At 42.2% G+C, this 26,190-nt stretch overlaps 1 protein-coding gene across 3 annotated transcripts; it reads left to right on the top strand.

Annotated features, from left to right (window-relative positions):
* The first annotated feature begins 707 nt into the window (after positions 1 to 707).
* On the top strand, positions 708 to 20,734 carry osbpl5 (oxysterol binding protein-like 5). Of its 3 annotated transcripts, XM_079567775.1 has the most exons (23): positions 708 to 787; positions 5,868 to 5,928; positions 12,424 to 12,576; positions 12,778 to 12,851; positions 13,271 to 13,351; positions 13,556 to 13,657; positions 13,732 to 13,935; positions 14,029 to 14,113; positions 14,195 to 14,357; positions 16,280 to 16,493; positions 16,569 to 16,753; positions 16,832 to 16,913; positions 17,022 to 17,120; positions 17,264 to 17,360; positions 17,485 to 17,583; positions 17,706 to 17,803; positions 17,924 to 18,013; positions 18,088 to 18,224; positions 18,318 to 18,497; positions 18,573 to 18,696; positions 18,772 to 18,883; positions 18,961 to 19,063; positions 19,137 to 20,733. In XM_079567775.1, the coding sequence occupies exons 3-23, from the start codon at positions 12,441 to 12,443 to the stop codon at positions 19,270 to 19,272; spliced, it is 2,601 nt and encodes an 866-aa protein (XP_079423901.1). In that variant the 5' UTR covers positions 708 to 787; positions 5,868 to 5,928; positions 12,424 to 12,440; the 3' UTR covers positions 19,273 to 20,733. The 3 variants fall into 3 exon arrangements, with proteins under 3 accessions (XP_079423901.1, XP_079423902.1, XP_079423903.1); XM_079567776.1 differs by lacking the exons at positions 708 to 787; positions 12,778 to 12,851 and adding an exon at positions 1,107 to 1,188; XM_079567777.1 differs by lacking the exon at positions 708 to 787 and having other exon boundaries at positions 5,872 to 5,928; positions 18,573 to 18,700; positions 18,776 to 18,883; positions 19,137 to 20,734.
* The last annotated feature ends 5,456 nt before the right edge of the window (positions 20,735 to 26,190 follow it).

The following is a 26,190-nucleotide window of genomic DNA, read 5'->3' as shown; positions in this document are numbered from 1 at the left end:
CTGTTTATAAAACACATCATGTTTTATTACATAAAAAGTTAGGAAAAAGACAGCTGTGTGCGTCGGATGTAGAAAAGCAAGTTGTCTCACGCCTGCATTATTAAAGCATCTTTGACTTTGCCGGTTGCATGCTTCCGAAAGAAAGAAATTAATTATAGCAATTCTGTTTTTGTCTCATGAGACAAAAGGGCTTTTCACAGACATGGCAAGAAACTAGCTTTTAGCAGCTTGCCGACTCACTGTGAAAATCGTGCAGGGGAGGCTGTGACTCAGGCTCTAGAAGAGTGCATTAACCTGAAGGTTAGCGGTTCATGCTTCCCTTGTGTCTTCGGGCAAGACTCCACCTTACACCATGTCTTTGTTCACCAGTTTATCCAATTTCTGTCTTGACTTTGGAGTTCAGAAATACACAGCAATGCTGGTAGTCTAAACTTCTCAATACAGCAAGTAGCAGTAGATGAATTTAGGCTGTAGTATTCCTGCAGTAAATTCTACTGAGGAAGTGTAACAGGTGCCATACCTCGCTGTGCGCGCAGAGGGCGCCACAGTCTCCTGTAGCTGCAGAGGCTGGAGCAGGGCTGGACCGCAGCAGGGGAACTGTCTGTGCCACTCCATGCTCTCCATGTTGAAACGAAGCAACTTCTGCAGACTCCAGTCGTGCGCCACAGCCCTCCGCTGCTCTCTCCAGCTCCACACAGCTCCGCAGCCTCACAGTCCTCTGCTATGAGGCCAAATGGGAATATAAACACGAAAACAAAAGTCTGAGTCTGACGATCGTCGACGCAGGGTAAGTTCACATGTAATTGCACTCTTACTACGCCGCACTGACACGTCGCGATGAGATAACTTACCATTTCGGCTTTCACAATTACTTTTGTTTTAGAGGGCTAACAATGGTTTCTTGCGCATGTCGATTATACTTGACTGTACTGGTGCATCAGAAGTGATATTTTTCAGACCTCAGTGTGAAAATACCTACGACATCGCTGCATTTTTGGAGGACTTCGGCCAGTGGTGGTATAGAACAATATCTTCGCCTCCCTGGGCAGTGGCTAGCACTAGCGCTAGCACCATTATAGTAAGTAAACCATCTCGTCTCCACGTTAGCGAGTCTGCTGCTCGGATGACATACGAGCTATTGCCTACCATGATTGTAACCGGTGTCTAGGATGGATATGGCGATGATGGGCAAGTACATGACAAAAAAAATGACAAATGCACATCATACGTGTGTGTCATCTCGTATTTATTGGTCACGCGGGGATGAGTGTAGCGGTGGACGGGACCATCACGGCGGTATTGGGGATTAAAATAAATATCATTACGGTTATAGGATTGTAAGTGGCTCGAGCGTGTTTATAAGTCATTTCTCAGTCGCACAGTAATATTGTGAAAACGTCATCAACAACCTTCACCAGACCGTATAACGTTGCGACTAATGTATAACGGTAGACATAACGGAATACAGCCAAGTAACGTTAATGTTGTGTTGCCTCTCAGTGAAGCAGGCCTACATTTTCCCTGGGACAGATTGTACTACTTCATGAGATTTTATTACAAGCCAATAATACTCGGTCTCTTCAATTTCCCCGGTGAAACAGTGTGTGTAAGTGGCTGTTGTCTTTTTCCATTTGCAAAAAAAAAAAAAATCCCATCTGAAGGGTTGCATAATGTACCCTCTCCCTCTCTTGTCTCCCTCTGCCTGCCCTGAATGTGGGTTATGTGCAAAATTAGACGAACCCAAAACGACATGAATCATTGAAGACTCTTAAATATAGACCTGATGCTCAATGCCTGAAGATGAACTGCCTGCAGCCTCATGAAGGTCACATCCACTTTACAAAATGACAGCCCACAGTTTAGACTTTGATGAGGTAGTGAAGAGGCCAATAATGTGTTATCCGTCATCCCTATCGCTTGATCTTTATTAGGGTTTACTTGAGCATGGATGTTAAAGGGGTGTTTTCATTTGCCACTCGCCGGTTGAAAAATGTCTGTCATTTACAGCCCACACAAGAAGGAAATGTTTACTGTAACGCCGATAGTGAATGTGCAAGGTGTTTATCTGACGGCTGCAAAAAACGGCTGAGTGGACTTGAGATAGGCCTAGCTCAGGTTGTTTGGATTTACGTGGCTTTAATTCTCCGCTCACTCTCTTAAAGTTTACCCCTCACTAATCAGGTGGAGGTTTTTTTAAATGGTCTTTCGCCCGTAAGCCTATCAACTGGATCTGTGGTTGTTGTTTGTTGTGGGTTTTTGTAGTAGCCATCTAGTTTAATCTTGAGTTGTGCAACAGGGGGTGTGCTTTTGAATGAACTTCTGCATCAGTGTAAAGAGTTATAATATGGCAGTCGTGTTTTCCACTTTTTGCCTCTGTGCCATTTGCCATTTTAAAGGCAGCATTGGAGTTTTTCGCATTGACAATGAGAAGCTATGACCGGACAGTACTTAGTCATTATAGCTGAGAGAGTCTACCCAGTCTGTATTGTGCCAAACTTTATCAAAAACAAATAATGCATACTTAGAATGATCAATATTGTGAACCATGAGTGTTATTTGTCTGAAACAGAGCGTTAGTGAGTAAATAGTCGGCATCACTTTGAGGGGAGAGTATCTAGGCTAATGCTTCTCTGATCTCAATGTGCCTCTTTGCCTCCGGAGAGAAAATACGCTTTTAGAGAGGCCTCTGCTGTCCCTATGTTGCTCCCAGCCTTGTGTAAAAACAGATTTTTTTTTATTTTTTTTTACTTTACACACAATTCCCTAAAACTAAAAAAAACTTCGTCTGATATATTTGGAAGACATTAATGTAGCAGCTCTTAGATAAATTGACAATAATATAAAATCATGCATATGTCCTATATAGCCATTTCAGAGTTTGTTTGTAGAGTAATAGTTAATGATATACATACAAAGCTATGCCACACTGATCGAAAAGAACATTTTAAAGCATCACATTTAGATTCACCAGACGTGGCTACATAGACTTAGCTGCAGTGTGTGGGAAACACCACAACATTTGAATGATGAGTGAATGCTGCTGTAAAGCTATTGTGCTGCTTTTATACTGCGGAACATCAGTTTTATTTCTATCCCAGCATTGCCTTGTTTAGCTTTAGCCACATTTTGACCCTTGACGCCCGTTCCTGCCCGGCTGCAGAGGTAGCAGCAGCAGCAGCAGTAGTGTATTTTTAGACTTAGAACCTCCATAAAAGTCCTCACTGCTTCACACAATCCAAAGAGCTCCTGTTGTTGACACTTCTTCAATCATTCGATCTGCCTCATCTCATCCGTCTTTGTTCGAAGGTGGAGCTGCTTTTAAAGGCAGTGGAACAAGAATTGCTTGCGTAGATTTATATCATGAAATATCCTGCCTCCATCTGGTAGCCTTTAGTTTAGACCTCTTTAAAGTTGTTCAAACATGCGTGTGATTCTTTAGATTTTACAGTTTTTATTTCAGTCTTCTCCCAATTGTTAAATGTTCCCGGACATGTTAGAAATGTGCACAGTGAATTGAATGTTGATTATGGATTTTAAATCATATATATTTTTAAATCTAAACACTACGTGGCCTGCCAGAAAAATTACAATACACAAAATTGTGCAGCCCTAGTTATGCATTATTTATTACTGTCGGCTTTTGTTGGTCTGAGCAAAGATCATGCAGAATATGACCGTTCCTTTCATATTATTTTTTATGATACGGTTACAACCAGCGTGCACTGTAGTAGATGTCAGGTGACAGGAGAAAGGGCCACTGTGTGGATTTACACTAAAAGGAAGCTTGTGACACTGGCTGTCTCTGCCAGCTGAAGCCTCCCTGACCATAAGCCAAAGTGCATCAACCTTTCTCCTGTTTCACAACATGGAAGCTTCATGTGCCCTGACGTCCGCTACTTTGCCCTTCACATTGTATTCCTATTTCTGTAACAGAATGTTATTTTTATCAATGATTTTTCTGACTGGCCTCCTACCAGAGCTTGTGGTGTGCAACAGCTTCTTTATCTGTGCGCAGAGATAAAACAAATATGTTATCTTTTTTTGTAGGGTTTGTTTTTGTTTTGTTTTTCATATTGTAAGTCATTGTTCTGAGCTGTTATTGTGAAGTAGTATTAGTAATCCGAAATAACTGTGATTCCATTCAGAAGTTTTATTTGAAATGGAGGAAAAAACAACCGTATCTAGCACCTCCTAAAATATTTTTTTTTTCCGAAGGAGCTCTGTGTCTGCCTGTGCAGGGTTGAACACAGGTCAGTCTCTCCAGAGTGGGTAATGCCTGTTGCATAAAGAGGCCACTGACATTCACTGGATGAAGATAATTAGTGACTTGATTTGGTTGTTTGCACTTTGGCTGGCTTTGGTAATGTTATTCATAGGAATGTTGAGAAAATACTGAAAATGATGTGGCTTTTTTCATACAGGGAACAACAATTAGGCCTCACAGCTAAAGGGTTGCAGGTTCGATTCCCTGTCCTGGCGGGCTCATAGAGTGTGGAGTTGGCATGATCCTCATATGTCTGCATAGATTTCCTCTGGGGTCCTATTGTCCCTGGGGCCAGGACTCTCCTGATAAAGAGATTCTGAATATCAGTGGGAATTTCCTTAAAGGTCAAATAAACTGGCATGCTACTAAAGAAACATTGTTCATAACAATTTCAAATGTTTTATAGGATTTAAAGTTTAAACCTGCATTTATTTACCAGATAATTGCCCATCACAGGGTAAATGAATCCATCTAGTTAGAACCGCATGTTCTCCGGTCAGGCACAAGCTTCTATCCTGAGGTCATTATCGCACCTCTTCTATTGTTGCTCTAATTGAGCCTGTGACACAACTGTAAATGAGTCCTGGCTTTCACCCTTCATATGGTCTGGGAAACAAGCCAAGTCTACCAGACTTCTGTTGGGTATGTGAGTTGACTGTTTGCTTTCGTAACGGCCTTCAGAGCTATGAACATACAGTGCACTCATGTTAATATTTATGACCTGCTCCCTACGTTTTCTAGCTGTGGTCTGAGACAGCGCCGGCCCGGCCCCCACGCCTTGTTCCCGTTAGCGCTGTCAGCTCACGGAATCTCTCTCAGTTCAGTTCTTATTTAGGTTAGATCTCAAGTGTTATGGCCTGTTCTGTTGCTCTGAAAGAAAAGGCCGGGCTTAAAGGCACACGTTCTGCGTCCACATGTTGCTTTAGCAGAAATATGTACCAAAAATTGTGTTTCTGTTTTTGTGATTAAAATCCCAAATTCTTTGTTACATTTTTAAAGAAATGCTACAACTGCTGTGTTTATTGAGAAGTCATTTTTGATACTGTAGTTTGCTTAACACAGTGTTTATTAGATTGGGTCAGTTTAGCGTGGGCAAAGAGCAGGAAGAGACATTTAGCATTCTGTCAAACCGACGACGCAATAAAAGCGTGTGTGAGCGGTGCAACATAACCCTTTGGCTGATTTCACACTTATTAAATCTCATCCACAGGTAGTAACATGGGCTCGTACTCGCAGCAGCCATACTCACATTCGTTTCTGGTTGTGTATTTGTCTGAGGGCTTCTGTCTGCAGACTGACTCGACTCATTATATTCCATAAGAACATACCGTAGTAAACTGGTTGACCCATTTTCAGTGCTTTGTATTGGTGAATGAAGTCCTGTGGCTGTAATGAGTCTATATTAAGTCAATAACATGGTTGACAGTGCTGTGTTTTCAGGAGGCAAACAGACGGCTCGTTTTGCCTGGAGACGTGTTCACAGTTCTCCCAGGATTGACAGGCTCCACCCTCAGTGACTGTGGTGTGACCAGGAGGAGCAGAGCAGGGAGCAGTTTGTGTGGACCTTGTTAAAGTGAAACCTCACTCTGTATTGTCTTTGCAGGTGAGACAGCTGCTCCCACTAAGGCCCCTGGATGTGGAGTCTGCTGCAGCTCAGGTGAAAGGTAAGCTCCTGGCTCTGGACTGGTTCACTCTCATGGATGCAGTCAATGAGAATGAGTGTTTACTTTGTTTGGGATGTGGCATGTGCGGCTCGTGCCACAGTGGCACTGCATTAGTGGATATGTCTCTCAGATTCGGTCAGGTAAAAACAGCATTTTAGAGATCAGCAAAAGGGGAGGAAATCCTGCTTTTATCCTTAGCACAGTGTGCTTTTAACTGTGATGGGCTTTTAAATGTCTGTTTGTGTAGATGAAACATTAGCATGAGGCTCCCGAGGAAGAGAAACAGTTTTACAGAAGTTGGGGGTGTTTCACATTTAGGTCAGAAGGAAGAAAATGTTTGGGCTACACAAGGACAGTTGGCAACAAAATTACACCTCAGAAACATCCTCAAAGCCTCAGCCGGCCGTGTGCCCAGGGCACATGTTGATCTTTTTTCAGCTCGAGTCTTTCCCTAATGACTAGGCTCTGTTTTTACCCCGCTGCTTTGGTACAGTCTGTGTTTGGTGCTATCTGATGGATAAGGCAGGTCTAATGTTGTGTTCTGTCTTCAGAGACCTTGAGGTAAATGTTCTTGTAGCAGAACATACTGTGTTGTTCTCACAGTGTGAGTATTCTGTGAGAAAATTCTTTTTAAACCAGTTTTTCTAGGCAGCAGATGGAGATGAATGTTTGATTGATCAAATTAATTTGCAAATTACAGATAAACTATGCAGTCAGTGATAGAATAGATTTCATTATCGTATTTTCACTTATGCTCCATAATTGAAAATATAAGGTAAGTTTTAAGTAATGCACCGTGCCACAATGCACCGTAGTGCTAAAATCGGACAGTCTGCATCGCACTAAAGTGACGGTGCAAGTTCTAGTATATATTTTTACATTTATGAGCCCCACGGGGCATGTCATGTGTGTATAATACGTGCAATAGATTTCATGTGTGTCATCATCACTTACCTCTAAACTGAAGGCTGCAGACCTGGCCATGTCATGGATGAACTAGGTCTTTAAATGGCTGAAAATGGAAGCAGGCTACAAGAGCAAGTGATTTACAGCTGGTGTCTCTGTATAATTTATGTAGTGTATTGAGATTACTGTCTAATTTTCTGTCCTCAGTATTAATAGGTGTGATTTGTTGCTTACTTTTTTCTATTATGGCTTTTGAACCATTTTTCAGGACAGTGCATGTTAATGAACACATATGGGTCATGCATGTAAACATGCCACGCTGGATTGTAGCCTTGGGCTTATTTCCATCCGTTGTCCCACCCTCGCACTCTCAGTCATCCTGGCCTATTGTACATGTTTTTAGTGGTAGGAAACCGGAGTACCCAGAGGAAACCTACGCAGACACGGGGAGAACATGCAAACTCCACACAGGAAGGCCCCGTCCAGGTGGGAATCGAACCCGCGACTTTCTTGCTGTGAAGTACGAGCGCTAACCGCACAAATCCCCCAAGTCTTGTTGACTGTGTATCTTTGCCATGGCTGAGTTTTGTATTTTGCCTCAGAGTTGCATTGACAATTAATGGTTTGTTTTTTGTGTGCAAGTGTGCACATGTTCTGTTTCCCAAGCAGCTTCATTTTCAATGTTTTATTTGGGTTTCTCTTTGCTGTCAGTACTTTCACATAGAATGTCATTGACAGTCACAGCATCGTCTGGTCATTGGCTTTTCCACTGACGTCTGTTTGTCATGCACTGAGTGTTCGCGCACTTGTGCATTTGAAACTAAATGCCACACACTTGGCCCCTCTGCAAAGCCCACTTCTATCAGCTCAGCTCTGCTTGAGGCTAAGTTCTCTCTCACAGCCACATCTGGCCCATGTCCAACCACAAAGGCAGCCAGCTGGCTCTCTCTGGTGAACAGGTCAGACATGGTAGCAATGTGGCTCAGGACATGTCCTCCAATACAATGACCTCCACAATACAGAATACAGTGCCCTTACTTATGTTTGTAGATGATATGTGGTTCAAATGATCGTTTCTCCTGATATTACAATACAGGGATTAAACAGGTTCCTACCACTCCAGAAAAGGATTTATTCAACACTCATTATAATTACGGTTTTGTAGATAGCTGACTAAACAGAGCTAACATGCTTATTTTTGTGTGAGTAAATACAAGGCTACAGGGCAGTTTGCTCAGAAAAAGCGTCACCTCTGAAAAGGCCCAAAATAGAACAACTTCACCACACTGCCTCCCCCGGTGTGTCATAAAACCTCCTAGCTCTCCCATTTTTAACTGTAAAACTGAGCCTTTTCCTGCCTCTCTGTGCTATCTTTATGTAGTATACACTCTGCAGACCGCTCAACATTTATAACCGCTAACGTATGCTGTAGTGTGGAGAGAGTCAACCCCAAGCCTTCAGTTGTGTGTTTCACTATGACTTGTGGCAGAGCACACAGTGTCTGCCTGTGCTGCATGTTGTTTGCATATATAGGTCATATGGGCATCTATTATTGCTGGTTGGTTAACGTGGTGGGGGGTCTCTCTTGCTCCTAATCTATGCCATCATTGGAACAGCTGCCTCGTAACAGTGCCAAAGCGCTCACCATATAAAGCCATCTTGCAACTGTTTTTCCAGCATTATGGGGATTTGTCTTGTCTTGTAAACAAATAGCTTGGTCAGTAATTCACGGTGCTATGATCATCACTACCTCCACACTGATCCGTGCTGTTAGCCCATCTGTGGAAGATAGTGATCCTTGACCCATTTTTCATATGATTATGATATGGAGAGAGGTTAGTTTACTTTAAGCTTTCTATTTATAAAGCCTTTCAGTGCAAAGTAGGGCCAGTCCTGTAAAAATGATACTGCATCAAACTTGTATAGCACTTTTTTGGACACTCAAAGACACTTAAAAAATGTATACCGATACTTTAAGGGTACTTGGTTTACCGGTACCTGAGCAATTTTTATTTCAGTACCTGGTAGGCGCATTGAGTTGCCTTGTGTACGAAATGCGCGGTATAAATAAAGTTGCCTTGCCTTGCCTTGCCTTACCTGCTTTCCATACTTTCCACACTTTTTCCACTCTATTCACCTTATTCCAGAAGTTCGCATGGGCGCCGCCAATCAGTTAACATAGGACTGGAGAAGTCAAGATAAAATCAGTTACTACACAAAAACAAAGCCGTTTTTAGGCCGTGCAGAAGAACAGCGCAGTGTTGACATGTCGGTGCAAATGAACATTGGACATTTTACACAAATCAATCGAGAGACAAGGCAAAAAGAGGCAAAAGTGGGCGGGGCGGAATAAGGTGAATACCATTTTGAGGTGGTGTATAGGTCAGATGCTGTTTGAAACGATTGCTTAGACAAAACTGATTTGTTCAACGCAAGAAATGACCAACAACATACGTATAGCAGATCTGATTGTGGCTAATGACCGTCCCAGAACAGAACAGCAATTTGACCTTCAGCTTCGGAAGCAAATCTAATGGCATTTAGAGCAGTCAATATGTGGATAGAGAAGGTCAGTGGAAGCACGCACGTCAATAGAGCATGGATGCATGATTTTTAGAAAAAAAACATTTAAATACGATATTTCTCAGCAATACTGTGATTCCGATTAGATTTGCAGTGCATGTTTTAGGAACAATAATTACTCCACAGTCACATGTATAACAGGTGCATTTGTAAAAGTCTAAACTACAGAGTTTGCAGGCTTTAAACCTAATAAGTCGGATAATTGGTGGTTTGGTGAAGATATTATGATCTAAATGATTGCAGTCTGATAATAGCTTCCATAAAATGGCCGATTAGATTTTATTGTGATTCATTACGCAGCTACAGAGCACACTTGGTTTTGAGATTTTAAGCCTACTTTGAACATTGTTAAAATGACATGGCAGATTATGAATAATAAACCTCACACGCCCGAATACAACGAGGTGTTTGTTCCATTCGGTGACAGTTGCCCTCACAGAGAGAGTCCCCGGGGGAGACTTCAACTTCATTAAATCAGCCAAGCATATTGAACAGATACAGGTTGGAACATGCCATTGTGTGCTTTTGCAGGGCCCTCCCTCCTCGGCCGGCCCCCCCACCAGCACCACTCTGTCTAATGATTGTTGGATTTGAGTGTGTCCTGCGCACTCACCTCAATAAGGTAACGGCAGGTCATGAGCGTCGCTGTTTTATCTGTCCTTCCAACTCAAGGTTAATGTGTAGTTCCGAAATTTCAGTTGCCTGGCTCACTGCTGCTAACAAACTCTTATCGATATGCACACGATGTTTATAAACCTGAGCAAATATTAGCCGAGCCACTGTATAGGTTGACTCAGTTGTGTGAAGTCCGTGTTAGCTTAGCCCCGCTGTACTTTTAAGGCATTTCTCTGTTTACAAACAATGAAAGAGGGAGCAAGAGGGAGTTTTTTAGTAGATATTTGTGTGGTCCAAACTTGTTCAGCGCATTTGTAACATCCCAATTCTTCATGAGTTTATCAACACGTTTCACAACTTTCAGGGAGCAATAGTGCACGGTTGAAGTAATGTTTTGCTAAACCAGGAACCTTTTGGTTGCGACATGTAAAACTTCTACTTTGTAAAACTTCTACTCTCTTACATTAGCCTAGCATTATGTTACCTACATTATATTATTATTATGTGCTTCAGTCTTTTACAGAATGTATTGATAACTAAATGTGCTCTTTACTCTGTCATGCAGTAAGTACTGAACAGCAGGTTAATTAAAGCTTACCGGCCATGTTACATTATGCATTCTGACCGCAGTAGTTAGTTTTCCTGTAACTCACTCTCTGAAGCTCGTCTTTGGTGAAAGAGAGCATTGGTTTTCTCCTTTGGCGCTGCATCATGTGCATTTGTAATCCTGGCCTCATTCTGCATTGAGACAACAGTGATGTCACAGTGCGCATCACTTTGCACGTACACAGTTAAAAGCTGCTGTGGGCTTCAGTAATACCATGTGGACGGTGTGTTCTCTGCTGCATACATTAACGAACATGTGCGAGAGCCACGCCTCTGCTTCCATGTCTAGACCATGTTACCGGCTAATGCACATCCCCAGCCTGCAGATCAGAGTCTGCCAGTGCATCTGGCTTTGCTTAAAGCCTTTTTATCTCGGTGCTTTTAACTGTCCATTGTATTGCGTAAATGTGCAGCTTGTTCTAGCATTCAGCATTGTAGCTCACGTACAAATTCACTGCAGCAAGGAAAGGCTATTTATAGATCTGGCCCACAAGTGCAGACAATGCTGGGATTTGTGCAGGGAAAATACTACAAAATGTGCTCCATAAGTGTATATTTGAGGCAGAGAAGAGCTGATGAGACAAAAGAGACCGAATGTTTTCTTTTCCTGTGGCACTGGAGACAGTATATATATTACATGTTAGAAACCAAGCAGAGCGTAGCCATGCCTGAGTATTACACCTACATTATGTGGGAAGACTAAAGACCATTGAAAAAAATCTATGAATGACTTTTACATAACGCTGTAAGAGTTGGTGGATGTTATAATTGAAGACTTGTGGGTGAGACTGCTGTGTGGGATGGGAGTCAGAAGGTCTGGTCTGTTGCCTGAATTGAGCTCTGGGAGAATTAGATTTTACAGATCTGTACAGCAGAGCAGAGCACTGTCCGACAGACCCAGGTGGTAACTGCCATGCTCCATTACCCACTGAGTTTACAGACACCAGCTGACCAGCATTTCAACAAGTACAACATACTGTATGTCTGGAAGCTACAGTGAGATACTGTTAGGGTGACCATCTGACCAGACGTCACAAGAAATGCGTGACATGTCCAGATTCAAGGCCTTTACCCCGTGTCCCTATTCCTGGATCGACTGGTTAACACACACAATGAAAATCATGAAAGACTTGTAAACTGTATAATCACGTGTTGTCTTTTCCGATATCCCTAATAAATCCTGGTTTGTGGATCTCATCTAGGACTGTAATGATATTATTTAATATTACCTAAGGTCGAGCTCATCACAGCAGAACAGTTCTGTGGATATGTGTCATGTGTGCTAAATGTTTGTTATTTTTAAATCATATTTTGATAGTTTTGTTTGGTTGTTATGCAGTAGAATATCCCAGAGTTCATTTCTCACCAACAACAGCTGTTTTTTCATTAAGAAAACCCATTTGCTAACAGGAACATCCAATACAAAGGCAACCTTCTTTTCTAGGAGCAAAGTAATGACCACGTGTAGTTATGGTGCCACCAAAGATGGCGTCTATAATCCTTACTAGTCTGTAACATCATGGTCTAAACCAAAAGCTTTATGTGGGTATACTTTGAGGGAGCTAGTGATTTTTTTGTTTTACAGCACTCGCACTGTGTGCTGTGTGCTGGGGACTGGACTGTCACTGCTTGGTGCCTTTATGTGGGCACACTGACATGTCTCCATACAGTGACTCTTTGTTACTGTGACAGACAGTGCTTCAGAGAGCCTAGCAGACAAATAGGAGTGTGTTTGTGGTCTACATTTCACATTTTCACCATGCGTCTCTTCTCATGTTTCTCCAGAGGAGCAGCTTGGCAGAATGAAGGAGGAGAATTTGTTCCAGAGGAGGCTTTCTCTGTGCCCCAGCGCCGTCTCTCCTCCAAAAATTGATCCACACGTCCTGACCCGGAACCTGTCCTATTCAGGAGACAATGACCTCTACAACATTAGCACAGGTACAAGCATCACACCCAAATGTTTACTAAGATGGTAGTGTCTTTGTCAGTTCCTGTCCTGTTTACTGTTCACGCTGTAATTTCTACACCTCGACAGAGCTGCTTGTTAGCTGCTTTGAAGCCTGTCATGCTTTACAGTCTGTCGGCAGGTTGTTGACCAGGTTCATTTGTATGTGACTGTGTGATGTGGGTTCCCACCAGGCAGTGAGGCAGACACGAACGGTCTCTCCATGATGAGTAATGAACTTAGTCCTGCCCAATCTCCAAGCAGCAAGGTAAGGACACCACCCCTGATTGGGCAGATTATTTTTGTTATTTTAATTTCTACATTTAAATGTTACAATTTCCCTAATGTGTAATTAAAAACACTGGTGGGAACTGTCTTTAGTAACTTGCTTTCCATGCTATGCTGTGTTGTTCCAACTGTTTGCTCACTCTCCTATGAAATCTATTAAATGTGGTTAATGTGTCATCCAGTCTGCTCTCCCTTGTGTTCCTTCGCTCTGCTCACTCCTCTCACTAATTTTTAATCATACTATCCAATTGTTTACGTTTCCCTTTTTAATGTCTGTCTTTATGGTTTTCTTTTGCTTTGGTAATGCAATGAAATTTTAATATTTTATTTATAGGATCATTCTGTTTCAAGACGTTTCAAGATTTTATATGGGTTAATCCATATGCTCTTTTCTGCCAGTCTGACTCCAGGATGTTTAATGGTGTGGAGAAAGAGTGCCCCTCCCCTACAGAGAAGTTGGCCCGCAAGGAATCTCTCAAGGTACACAGTGTATGCCTTTGAAAATAATTAAATAATAAATGACTTGACCATTCATTTTGTTTCACTGTGTATATGGTATCATTTATATTTTTAATACTCTGTATTGTTACCATAGTTAGCCTCTGCTACCACCTAGTGTTTGCATGAAGAACAACAGTTCACCTAATAATATCTATTACGAATTGTTATTGTATTGAATTCTAGGTGCAAAAGCAAAACTATCGACAGGAAAAGAAACGAGCAGCTAAGGAGCTTTCTACTGCACTAAAGGACCCAAGTGTTGTCGTCATGTCCAATTGGCTGAAGGTAATAGAGCAATTATAATTACAATCATGACAATATTAAAATGTTCACATTGTTTACGTTTTTTGTTGAAACAGATACGAGGGTCTTTAAAAAGTTGGACTAAGCTATGGTGTGCCCTGAGGCCTGGAGTTTTGTTGATCTATAAGACTCCAAAGACAGATCATTGGGTAGGGACCATTCTGCTGAGCGCATGCAAGCTCATAGAGAGACCATCGAAGAAGGATGGCTTCTGCTTCAAGCTCTACCATCCACTGGAGAAGTCCATCTGGGCTGTCAAGGTCTGCTATTTGTTTTACTTTCTTCTCTTTGTGGGTGCACTTCAATAAAACACTTTAGTAACTATGTTTTTAAACATTTTTCTGTGTAACCAGGGTCCAAAAGGAGAGAATGTTGGCTCCATCACACAACCTTTGCCCAGTAACTACCTAATTTTCAGAGCTGCCTCTGAGTCTGATGGTGAGTCCTGCAGTAGGGCACTTTGATTTGATAGAAACTGTATTATTCTACAAATTCAGAGTATGAACATTGTGTGTGCAGGCCGGTGCTGGATGGATGCCCTGGAGTTGGCTCTCAGCTGCTCAAGCCTTTACAAACTGACGGCCAAAGCAGGGAAAGAAGGCGAAATTAGCACTTCCTCTGAGTCCTCCCATATATTCCATCTGCTGCAGTCGACTGCGCTGAGTGACACCGAGCTACTACAGTGCGTGTTTACATTTTTAACTGCGCATTATGTGCTTTTTTAAATTAGTGGCGCAGTGGTGCGTCACAGTTAGAAGGTCCCGGGTTCGATTCCCAGCTGGGACGTGGCCTGTGTGGAGTTTGCATGTTCTTCCCGTGTGTATGTATTTCCTCCGGGTACTCCAGTTTCCCCTACCTCTTAAAATATGTACACTAGGTTCCCCTCTGGGGCCAGGAGATTCTTAATCTCAGTGGGACTTCCCCGGTTAAGTAAAGGTCAAATAAAAAAACTAAAGGTTAACTGCAAGCAACAGGATTTACATAATATCAGTGTTAGTCGTGCAATAAGGCAGTGCCATTTTGACTGCACTTTAAGGCCACGTGGGGAAGGTGCAATGTTAAAAGCCTTAGGACGTTTTCACACATGTTGTCGCGCCTTGTTGGTTGACCTGAGACCGCCCTACGTTCAACTGTATTTACTTTGCTGAACTTATTCCCATGACAACGGGCATCAGCCTGTCAATGCAGACACATACGCATGTGTGCACTTACCTGATGTGACACTGTGGTCATTTCTCTCTCTCGTGGTTAAATACATTGAGACTGATACGTGAGGCGAAAAGAAATGCACTTACCGGTAATCGGCACATGGAGAGGAAAGCTTTACTGTGCAGCAGGAAGGGAATGAGGCGCAGAAGTGAGACATACCTTGAAGAGATAAAGTTGATTCATTCTGCCTCCTCAGAGTGGTTAATCCAAATGTCCTGTCACGCAGCATGTATTCATTGAAAATTTGTTCCCTCTTCGCTTGAAAAAGAGGAATGCTGTATCATTTTGATGTAATGTTTGTGATTGTTGTCTTACTGCCCTTGGTGCTCAAAGTGGATCAGAAGATAGATAGATGATTGATTGATCCTGTTTTGTAGACAATAAAATGTAATGGAATATACGTAGTAGTAAATAGTGAGAGTGTTTTAAAGATAAAATGAAAATTAGGTAAGTGTTTTGATAGAAGCAGGAAGTTTCTGCTGAAGTACATTCATAGTATTTGCATGTGCTTATTGAAAGTAATTTCCATGGAGCCACAGCCGTTCCTAAACCCTCCCCCTGAACACCAGCTCAAGAACGCCCTTTTCTCTCAGCCAATCACACAAGCCTAAAATATCACATGCTGTAGCAGGAAGATGATCCACGAGTCTGCAGCCACAAACACTGCAGAAGCCGTGAGTCGGTGGAAGAATGTACAAGCGTGTACCTTTTTGTTTCAAGTAAATTTGACCCAATAGTGACAGGGCCTATTTTGGATTGGAGCTGTTTTTAAATCGCAAGGGATTTATAGATCTGTCTTTGTGGTAAGAACTTAACACCTGCTGGGCGTGTTTAAGTCAATAACCTGCCACTTGCTCTGTGAGTGGGAATGTTACATTTCCGGTTTGTCGAGCCCTCTGGCAAGATATGTTGTGTCTTTGTCAGTGTTGTTCATAGAATTTCTTGTCCTTTGCAATGCGGTTTTTGCAGATTAGGTTTTATGTTATAATTGTATTTTCTGTGTATTTGTTGTAACATGATCTAAGCTCTTTTGTTGCTGTACTTTTCAGCAAATGAACCTGTTGCTGTTTTATCTCTTAGCAAACATATTATTTATTGTGTGAATATGTCACTTGATCAAAAGAAGTTATGGGGCTTGATCATCCACAACATCAAATAAGTGTTGCTAAATAAACCTCTGGAGGGAGACAAATTGCTCCCCATGGATAAGAACTTATTGTTTCTCTTTGTTATGTATCTTTTCTGTCATGGGACAGTCATCTTTCATGCTTATTTCAAACTCATCCATTCTATCCGAATGGAATATCCCTGGCCTGGGGAGGATTTTCTTTGTTGTACAAAGGTGGCGCTTCATGCTCCCTTGATATATTCTAACCTTGTTTTCTTCTTTCCTAGGTTGAACGACAGTGTGCTACTGGGAAATCACAACATGGAGCACGATGGCTTCTCTGACAAATCCGAACGCGAGGGGCATGACGACTGGGACACAACAGCCAATGAAAATGGTGGAAGGCTCACAGAGGAAAGTGACATCGACCAATCAGATGAACTGCTCCCGGGGCCACAGGCCACAGCTTACACTGAGCAAAGCACAGAGGAGATGGGCGAGGTAAGGCAAAGGATGCTGAAACACTTTAATATCTGGATCATAAGAAGTGATGAGTTATTGAATGTGTCACTGTAGGCCGGGGAGGCGTCACAGGTGGAGACTGTTTCAGAGGAGAACAAGGGATTGATCTGGGGTTTGATTAAGCAGTTACGACCAGGCATGGACCTTTCAAAGGTCGTGCTTCCCACATTTATTCTGGAGCCTCGCTCCTTTCTGGACAAACTGTCAGATTATTACTATCATGCTGACCTGCTCTCTCAGTAAGTCTATGATAAACTTAACTGCTGGATGTAATTCTATGTTTTTAATGTTTTGTTTATTCCGTTTTGTCACTTCAGAGCTGCACTAGAGGAGAGTGCCTATGATCGAATAAAGCAGGTGTTGAGATGGTACTTGTCTGGCTTCTATAAGAAGCCCAAGGTAAGATGTGGAACAAGATTACTGTGTATTATAATGTAATGATTAGAATAAGGTTATAGTGGCTAATTTATTACACACCGATAAATACTGTTTGCTTAATGTTTTTAGGGTCTTAAGAAGCCTTACAATCCAATTCTTGGTGAAACGTTTCGCTGCTGCTGGCTACATCCTCAGACTGACAGCTGCACCTTCTATATTGCAGAACAGGTTAAAACATATTGTTAATTCTGAAAAAGTGAATTTCGCACCTGTGTGAAACATTTCAGCATATAGACACCTACTACAAGTGTTAAATGACTTGTTCTCACAAGGGAGCTGACACCATTTTCCTTTCTTTGCTCAAACAACAGGTGTCTCATCACCCGCCCATCTCTGCCTTTTATATCTGCAACAGGAAAGATGGTTTTTCTATTAGTGGAAGCATCCTAGCCAAGTCCAAGTTCTACGGTAAAACTTCTTTATAAAACTTAAAATATTAATCGACGTATACAGTATTAGCAGTAATATCACTGTATCACTTACTATGAATAGATTTGCTCCTTTCTGATTATCCTTTGTTTTATTATTTCAGGGAACTCTTTATCTGCCATTCTCGATGGCAAAGCCCGACTGCTTTTCCTAAGCAGGGAGGAAGAGTATGTCATCACTATGCCCTACGCTCACTGTAAAGGTAATAAGAAAATGAGTTAAAAACAGTGGAGATTACTACAGAGATTACTTCCTTATAGATCGTATGAAATATCTTTAAATGTTTGAAAATAATCTCTGGAATTTTGTATTTGTTTGTTGTAGGCATCCTCTATGGCACTATGACACTAGAGTTAGGTGGGAAAGTCACTATCGAGTGTGAGAAAACCAAATGTGTTGCAGAGCTGGAATTCAAACTGAAGGTCTATTTTTATTTTTTTTAACGAAATGTATAACAGTACTTACACAACACTGACACTGTTTTCCATTGAACTGGATTGAAGCTGGTGCTTAATACTGTACTTGACATTTTTCTTGAACAGCCTTTTCTTGGAGGCGCAGGCTCCGTAAACCAGATTAGCGGGAAGATACATGTTGGAGATGAGCTAGCAGCCACTGTTGATGGACATTGGGTAAGGACTGTATAGATCACAACTCACACATTGAATGTGAATGCATCTGAAGGTTGACTCTGCTTTGTGAACAGGACAATGAAGTGTTCATTCATGAAAAACGCTCAGGCCAGCAGGCGATGCTGTGGAATCCAAGCTCAGACATCCGCAGCAGTCGGCTCAAACGACAAGTGGTCCTGATGGATGAGCAGGGGCCATTTGAATCTGAAAAGTAAACAAAAACAAAAACAATTGCCTTCATTTGATCTTATCTGACTGAACCAGCGCTCATTTACTTTGTGCAACATGTTTGTGTTTCTAACAGGTTGTGGCAGCATGTGACCAGTGCCATTCTTGATCGGGACCAGATCAGGGCCACTCAGGAGAAGTTTGTCCTGGAGGAGGCTCAGCGTAAAGAGGCCAAAGAGCGCGGAGACAAGCCCTGGGCCTCGCAGCTGTTCCAGCAAGACCCTGTCACATCTGAGTGGACGTACAAGCACACTGAGTATGAACACTGGAAAATATCATCCAACTTTTAACTAGCTAAATATTTAATGATACCTTTTGTTGTACGTTGAAGCATAACACCATGGGACAATGAGTGCTGCCTTGTACAGTTTGAAAAAGATGGAATCATTCAAACACAGGAAAAGAGGCAATACAATGGCCACTCCTACAGCCACAGCTGGGGTTTGAGGCGCAAGGCGAGTTGCAATGTGCCATTTCATTTTATGATATGGAATACTGTATTTTAACACATCATTTCTGTGCTGTTGTAGGCAGAGAATGGGAAGCGCAGGAAAGCCAGCAGCCAGCCGTCCAGCTGCAGTCAGAACACTGAGAGCAGCAGCACCACTCCAGAGCCCACACACGAGTCCTCGGATAACGAAGGTGCCGTACCCACACAGTATTTACATAAGCTCAGTACGAGAGTGGCCACATTAACATTACTAGCCTTGTTTTTGTAGGGTTCTCAAATCAGTGTGCACGGTGCAATAAAGAGGCGAAGGACATTGCTCTAATAGAGGCCTCCATCTCGTCTATAAAGAATACACAGCAGGACATACAGAGGTGAGAACTACCTTCTACTGGCTCTGTTTATGTGATGTGAACGTTTTTGATCGTGCCCCATCTGTATTGACAGGAACTTGGTGGCTCTGAGTCGTCAGCTGATAAGTCAGCAAGCGGCCAATGACTCGATGACGCTAACAGGCCGTCACTGCCTGATCCTGTGTGTTCTGCTGCTTTCTCAGCTCCTCTTCAACTGCATGTTCACCTGAGCCCACTGGGGGCAGAGTTTCCCTCTGACGCTGGTCTTCTGACTTCAGATCAGCCCAGAGCGCAGCACTGTCCTTTATGTACTTGTCTTAAAGGGGGCAGGACCAGAGACTTAAAAGCAATAAACACAGCCACAGCCGCGCCTGTCAGTCACCTCTGCAGAGAGAAATGACACCCCAACTGTAGCCAGACTGAAACAGCAATGGCACCCACGCACTTTGGACACTGACGAGGAACAAAAACAAGAACGGCCTAAAGACTATTAATAAACACCTGTAATGTTTTGAAATATGAAGAATGATTTAGTTCCATGACAGAGCGGATGTTTCACCATTCCTGAGTGTCTTTTTATTGCCCTGCAATACTGTTTATCTGTGTGTTTGTGCCTGTCTAGCTCCTTCATACTTTAGGCCCTATGGGCGCAGGCTGATGATCACCTCTTAATGTTTCCCACACCACATTATGGGCCTTAATGCTGAAGCCAAAAGAAGAGAAAAACATGAGTGAAGAGTGTATCTCTCTTCCAACAGTGCAATTGTGTGTTTTATATTGATGTATGCTCACATCCACTTTGTCTTGTCTTTTAATGATGATTTTACCAAAACAGTATTTATATTGTGAAAGGACAAAGAGTACTTGTTTACAGGGATACTGTGTGTTGGCTGATACATGGAGGAAGGACAATAAGGAAGTGGCAAAGAGCCAAACAGACTGTATTTGTGCCTGGAGAGTGGAACCGAGTGGATACTAGCATAGCACTGCTCTTGTCTAGAGTAGACCATGACACTAGTGTGTACAATCAGTTAAAACAGCAGCATACAGAGGGAATTTGAAGTAACTGTAGATCTACCTTGGCTTGGTTCACATCAAGGCTAGCTCAAAAGACAGTTCAGTAATAAGTTTAGTAATACATAGTTTTTCATTTAATCAATTTGTACAGAGTATATTTGTTCACTGATGGTTTGTGTGTCCAAAAGAAATTTCAGAATGTATTTATTGGGTGATTAACCTTGGCTTTCCTAATCTAATGTATTTGGAGGATGGAGAACGGGGTGACAATCGCTCTCCCAGGGTAGTGCATACTTTCATGTGTGTATGTGTGCTAATGTGAGCGAACGTGTGCCAGTAAGCCATTTACCCGTGCTGAACAGAGCCACTTGTTATCCTGCTTTGTGACCTTACATTTCAACTGGACACGAGACTCTGCCTCAGGTGGTCCATCATTGCCATTACAATGTACCCAATGGGAGAGCAGCTGAGAGCACAACACTCTGAATGCTTTTATTTACACTTAACTTGCTGGAACACTTTTGTTTCTGTTTTCTACTCTACTGCCATGTTGTGGGGATTTTTCATGCCACATGTTTTTGTTCTATAAGAGCTTCACTTGATAAAGCCCAATGTTTTTATTCATACCCATTGCATACTGTAGCACTACAGTAAAGTTTTTTTTTAACCCCATCTCAGTCTGTGTTGTATTATTTATGCCTAAATGACAGGATTGTCCGAAAGTACTTAAAAAACGTGCAAGAAAATACAATCCCAAAATTTTTAATGCACATCAAAAATTAAAACATAAATATATAAATGAATATGACTTTGAAACGTGGTAAGAAAATGATTAACTGCACATCCACAACTTAAACAAATGGATGTGTCTAGTCTGACCTAAAACGTCGAAATGTATATTTTTTTTCCAGAGGCATGGCATAATATGCACACGTCACATCCACCAGAGGGAGCCATTCATTTGTGAATGATCTGGCCGATAGTATAAGCATAGTGTTTTCAAACCTGTGTCCAGGTTTACAATTTAAAACAGCTAACAATGTACGCAAATTTACACAAATCCCAAAGCCCATGACTGTCACACTGGGTGGGCAGACGGTGCTCCTGAGAAGGTGAAAAGCCTTTGGCAGGCACCACACAGATCAAGACCTTGCCACACACAAAGACTTAAACCCCAATGAAGCGCCTGGATTCCTCACATTGTAGGGGCCCATCCATCCCTGAGAAGGACCTGAATCCAATTCACAATTACACATGAAAACCATGCTAACAACATTATTGACTTATTATATGTATGCTTATTGGAGCTGCTTTAATAATAGTAATAATAATTTAAAAAGTGGATGTTGGGTCATATACCATGTGGAAGTCTGGGGTCAGTGTTCTAAGCATAGATCTAAATAACAGTCAAGGTATTTGTGCTTTAGTGCAGGCAGTAAAAATAGCACATCAACTACCGCTTCTGTTTGCCTGCTTATTCTAATCCACACCAACCTTTGAAGTTAGTGCAGAATACCTGTCATATCAGTGTCTACCCAAACAGATTCATTACAAAGTCTTCCCTGGTTATATACACAGCCACAGTCTTAAAGATAAGCTTAATGTAGTTACCTCCAGGCTTATAATAATAACCCAGCGGAAACTAGTTTGACCCCCGGCCTCTGCCAGTTTAACCGGGTCAATCATGAGGTTATTGTCAGTCATTGCAGCTTTAAATGTCAATCACAAATATCATTGTAAACCACAAGTCGGGTGATCAAAGTGGAGCTGCTGTCACAGCAGAAGCAAAGCAGCATAGAGTAACATATTACTTTTGTGATTGGCTATCCTTAATAAAAGCATTTTAGCATGTGGTATGGCAAAGGTCCTGAAAAGGAAAACTCCTGGATGACTGAAAACTTTACTAACCAGATTTTGTTTTTTCAATAACATGTAGTGTATCACATGGCGTGTCCAATCTTCAGTTAGTACTGGCTCCAATAGCAGTGATAAATGTAGGAAAACAGCCTTTGTGACTGACTGGTAAAGTTAGAGGGAATGATCCACACATGTATTTCAATGTTCTCTCAGAAAATGTGTTGTATGCCTGATGTGTGCACAGGAAGTACTCATATCCCACTATTGTTATTGTGTTGAAGTCTGACAATGAAAAAGCTCCAATTATTATTGTGTATTTATAAAAAAAAAAGAAAAAGGGTATCATTTAAAGGCAATAAATGCACTTAATTCATATGTACTGTATGAATGTTCAATAACAGCACAATGATGCAGTGTCACTGCCTGACACATTTTTTTTGGTCATGTATTTTTTCCCCAAAATAACTTTTGCGTTAGTTTCTGTATTATTGAGGGGAAGCCGCCGCATATTTTTATATAGAATAAATTGATAAAATTGTAATAACAATACATAACATTGCATAATTAAAATAGGTCTGAAAACATTCAGATTCCACTGAAGTTGGATTAGAAGAAAATTGTTATTCTATCAAGGCAGTACTGTAAATTTTAGTCCTATAGCTCAAATATTCCCAACCTTTTTTGGGCCCATGTACCTGTATCTTTTATAGTCTTTCATTTATACTCTGGCTCTGGCTCTGGCTCTGGCTCTGGCTCTGGCTCTGGCTCTGGCTCTGGCTCTGGCTCTGGCTCTGGCTCTGGCTCTGGCTCTGGCTCTGGCTCTGGCTCTGGCTCTGGCTCTGGCTCTGGCTCTGGCTCTGGCTCTGGCTCTGGCTCTGGCTCTGGCTCTGGCTCTGGCTCTGGTTGAGGTGAGTAAACACTGAAGACATGCCTGGGCTTGTCTTGAGCCGTGAGCGCCACAGTCAGACTGTCTGAGCCCGTGGGAGGTTTACAGGCGGGATCCATGATATCAGGTGTCAGGATCAGGAGGTTTTATTGAGTGCTGACTCGAATGATAAATAACTGCTTTAGACCCGGGAACAGTCAACAGCTGCCTGGGTCTTCCATGTGAGATTACAGGAGCTCTTAAGTCTTGTTTTGAAAACATTTATACTAATCCAAACCCATCTGACACACCCAAGATCAATAAGAGCCTTTATCGAGCTGATACAATTTCATTGGTGCCGTACGGACATCACATGAATAAGACATTGTAAGGATCATTTTATAATGATTTTGAGAAACATACTTACTTTTTGTCACATAGTTGCAATAGATTCACAGCAGGAAATGTTAGTAAAATGACGTCAGTCATTCTCTCACAGAGTTCTGTTGATTCAATCACTAAATAGACGATCAAAACAAAAAGCCTCTTTCTGTTTAATCATTTAAGTTAGGTGTTTTTCCAGGACAGCCATGGTTCACACCCAGTTTACACATAATCTAATGGAAGCTCTATTTTAGACCCTTTGTCAGTGTAGTCCTGATATGATTGGTGTAGGCCTTGTACTGGAAAGTTACATACTATTGGAGTTGGTAGCCCTTCTTTTAATGTATAAAGTAATTCAAGGGTGCCCAAAGTGTGGCTCGGGACCAAATATGGTCCTAAGATCACCACGCCATGGTGGGGAACAGTTTAAACCACTCTTAACTATACTCAGTTGATTGTTTGACTGCACTGCCCTTTGTGCTGTATACACTTCAATATGTGGCCCTCGATGAAAAAAGTTTGGACGCCCCAAATTCATTTAATAATCAGAGAAGGAAAACGACACTTCCTCTGACTTCAGGTCAGTTCTACTAATCATTCTACGCCCTCTTGAGTCCAAACCTCCGGATTAACATGTCTGATAAACTTGTTTCTGTTTCCTAACCCTGTGTGATCACCATAAGAAACTCAACAAACTGATTGTTTATTGGCCCATAGCTGATCACCTCAACGAAACTGATTTATGTGTAAGTGTTAAATTCTTGTGCAAACAGGCCCATAACTAGTCTCACAAATGCAAGTGATAATGACCCTTAACCGCTCGCAGTGGCAGTGTTAGATTTCCCTTTACTGCTCTTGTCAAGTCTTGTTCAAAACTCCTCTCTGCCATAAAAATGTGCTGCTCATAGCATAAGCTTAAGACCATTATGCACCACATTATAGGTCCACTACAGTTTCACAAAGGGGTGACCACTGACCTTTACAGCATGCAGACAATTCAGCAGCAGTAAATATAGCAGGACATGTATGTGGTCAGTGTGTAGCCGTATGTTTGATCCCAGTCCACTGGGTCAGCGTCAGAGTGTTATTTTAAATCACTGTAACGAGTAAGGCCTGTTTATCTTTGGCACCTCCATGTTTGTTTTAATTATCCTAGCCGCCAGATAGGGAACTGCACCAGCAGTCTTTTGTTGTTGTTATACTGTATCATATACAGGCATCAATTTGGGGGTCACCAATAAAAGTTAAGTTAAGGGTACAGACACACCCAGAGGGAAGACAAAAACATTTTCAAGCAGGAATAAAAGTGTGTCAGCATGTCACATGCATGTGCAGTGATTGTTAACTCAGCTCAACAAAACAAAATATAAATTCATCTTGTTCTCATCAGTATTATACTAATAAATGTGTTGGGACAGTGCATGTTAATGAACATACTTACATGAGACATTGCAGCCGTGCGAGTGTGGGACAATTTGAATCCGTTGTCCCACGCTCGCACTCTCAAACAGACTCACAATCATCCTGGCCTATTGTACATGTTTTTAGTGGTAACCTACACAGACACGGGGAGAACATGCTAACTCCACACAGAAAAGCCACGAATGTGGGAATCAAACCCGGGACCTTCTAGCTGCGAAGCACACCCACTAACCGCTGTGCCACCGTGCCGCTGTGCCACCGTGCCGCTGAATTGTGCTGAATGTGTCATGCAGGCTAAACAAAGCAAGAAGCACACAAAGGCCTGATATGTAGATAAGCTTGTGCTTGTTTTGTTGTTATCCCACTTCCTCTCCCGGCTGCCTCTTGCTTCCTTCAGGGTTGCCGTCAGTTGCTCCTGATCTAATAAACAGTGAAGGGAAAGCTGTGACATGAGGTCACAGCTGCCGTGAGCGTGTGTGAAACCCTATCCACACGTCACTGTGCTCCGGATCACTGCGGGCATTAAAACAGAGATGTGACACAGCGGCCGCAGGTCGTTGGTTTTTAGAGCAAACACACTCCCCTCTGAGCGTGCCATGTGAAAACATGTGGCCGAGGGGAAGGACACTTTATAAATAAGGGGTAACAAGATTGAATAGTAAAAATTACTTCATATACTAACACTTACAGACATCATTTTCTTCAGCTGTAAGTGTTCATTAGACTATTACAAAAAGTCAAATTCTCTATATTGCACCAGGCTGTATTTACGCTAACATATATTGGATATCTATGAATCTTGGCTGTTGACTTCATTAGTTCAAAAAGCCATTAGGTTGATGCATGAATGTGTGCTCAAAAACTTGGGAAATCTTGTTTTGTAGATTGATTAATGTTTCTCCATAGTTTTGAAACCTTCAGTTGTTTAAATGTTACTGTCATGTACCTGATTATGATAAAGCTATAACTATATTGAAACAAACCATAATGGACAGTGCTGTACTCACACCACACTCTCACATGTGCACACTGTACTTGTGGCCTTTATGCATTGGACAGTTAGAGCCATTGTCCAAAAGGCCGAGGCCTCTGTGCCCGAGACCCTGACCCTCTCACAGACCACAGCACTGTCCAAGTCCCCTCCTGCTCCGCATGTATCCTGCCCACTCAGCTTCTCCCAGGCACGGATTCCACCGGACCTCCCTGTTTGGGTATTTCGGGTTTGGTCGGCTTTTGAAGGAGGCTTTAGTGACTCATTACCCAACAATCCAGGCCGCCTTTAAGTCCTCCGCTGCCCTCCCCCTCCCCAGACTTCTACACCCGTGCCCCCAGCAGACATCCGCCAACCCGGGCAAGAAAAGGGAGCTCTGTTTGGCTCCTGACACAACTTGTTGAAAGACAATTCAGTGTTTGTGCCCACTAGTGTTTGCAATTCATCATGTATGTACACTGTGTTGTTTATTGCGATTGAATGTGCTTTTCACAGGCAGAACTGAACCTGAAATAGTACAAATCTGCTGCTAAAACCATTCCTACACATATGGGTGAACCGACACCACCCAGTGCGGTTCCCACAATTCACAGGCGTAACCTTAGCACACAT

The sequence above is a fragment of the Gobius niger genome (genome assembly GCF_951799975.1).
Source record: "Gobius niger genome assembly, chromosome: 12".
NCBI lineage: Eukaryota > Metazoa > Chordata > Actinopteri > Gobiiformes > Gobiidae > Gobius > Gobius niger.
The sequence above is the reverse complement of the archived record's forward strand: the minus strand, read 5'-3'. Positions and strand labels throughout refer to the sequence as shown.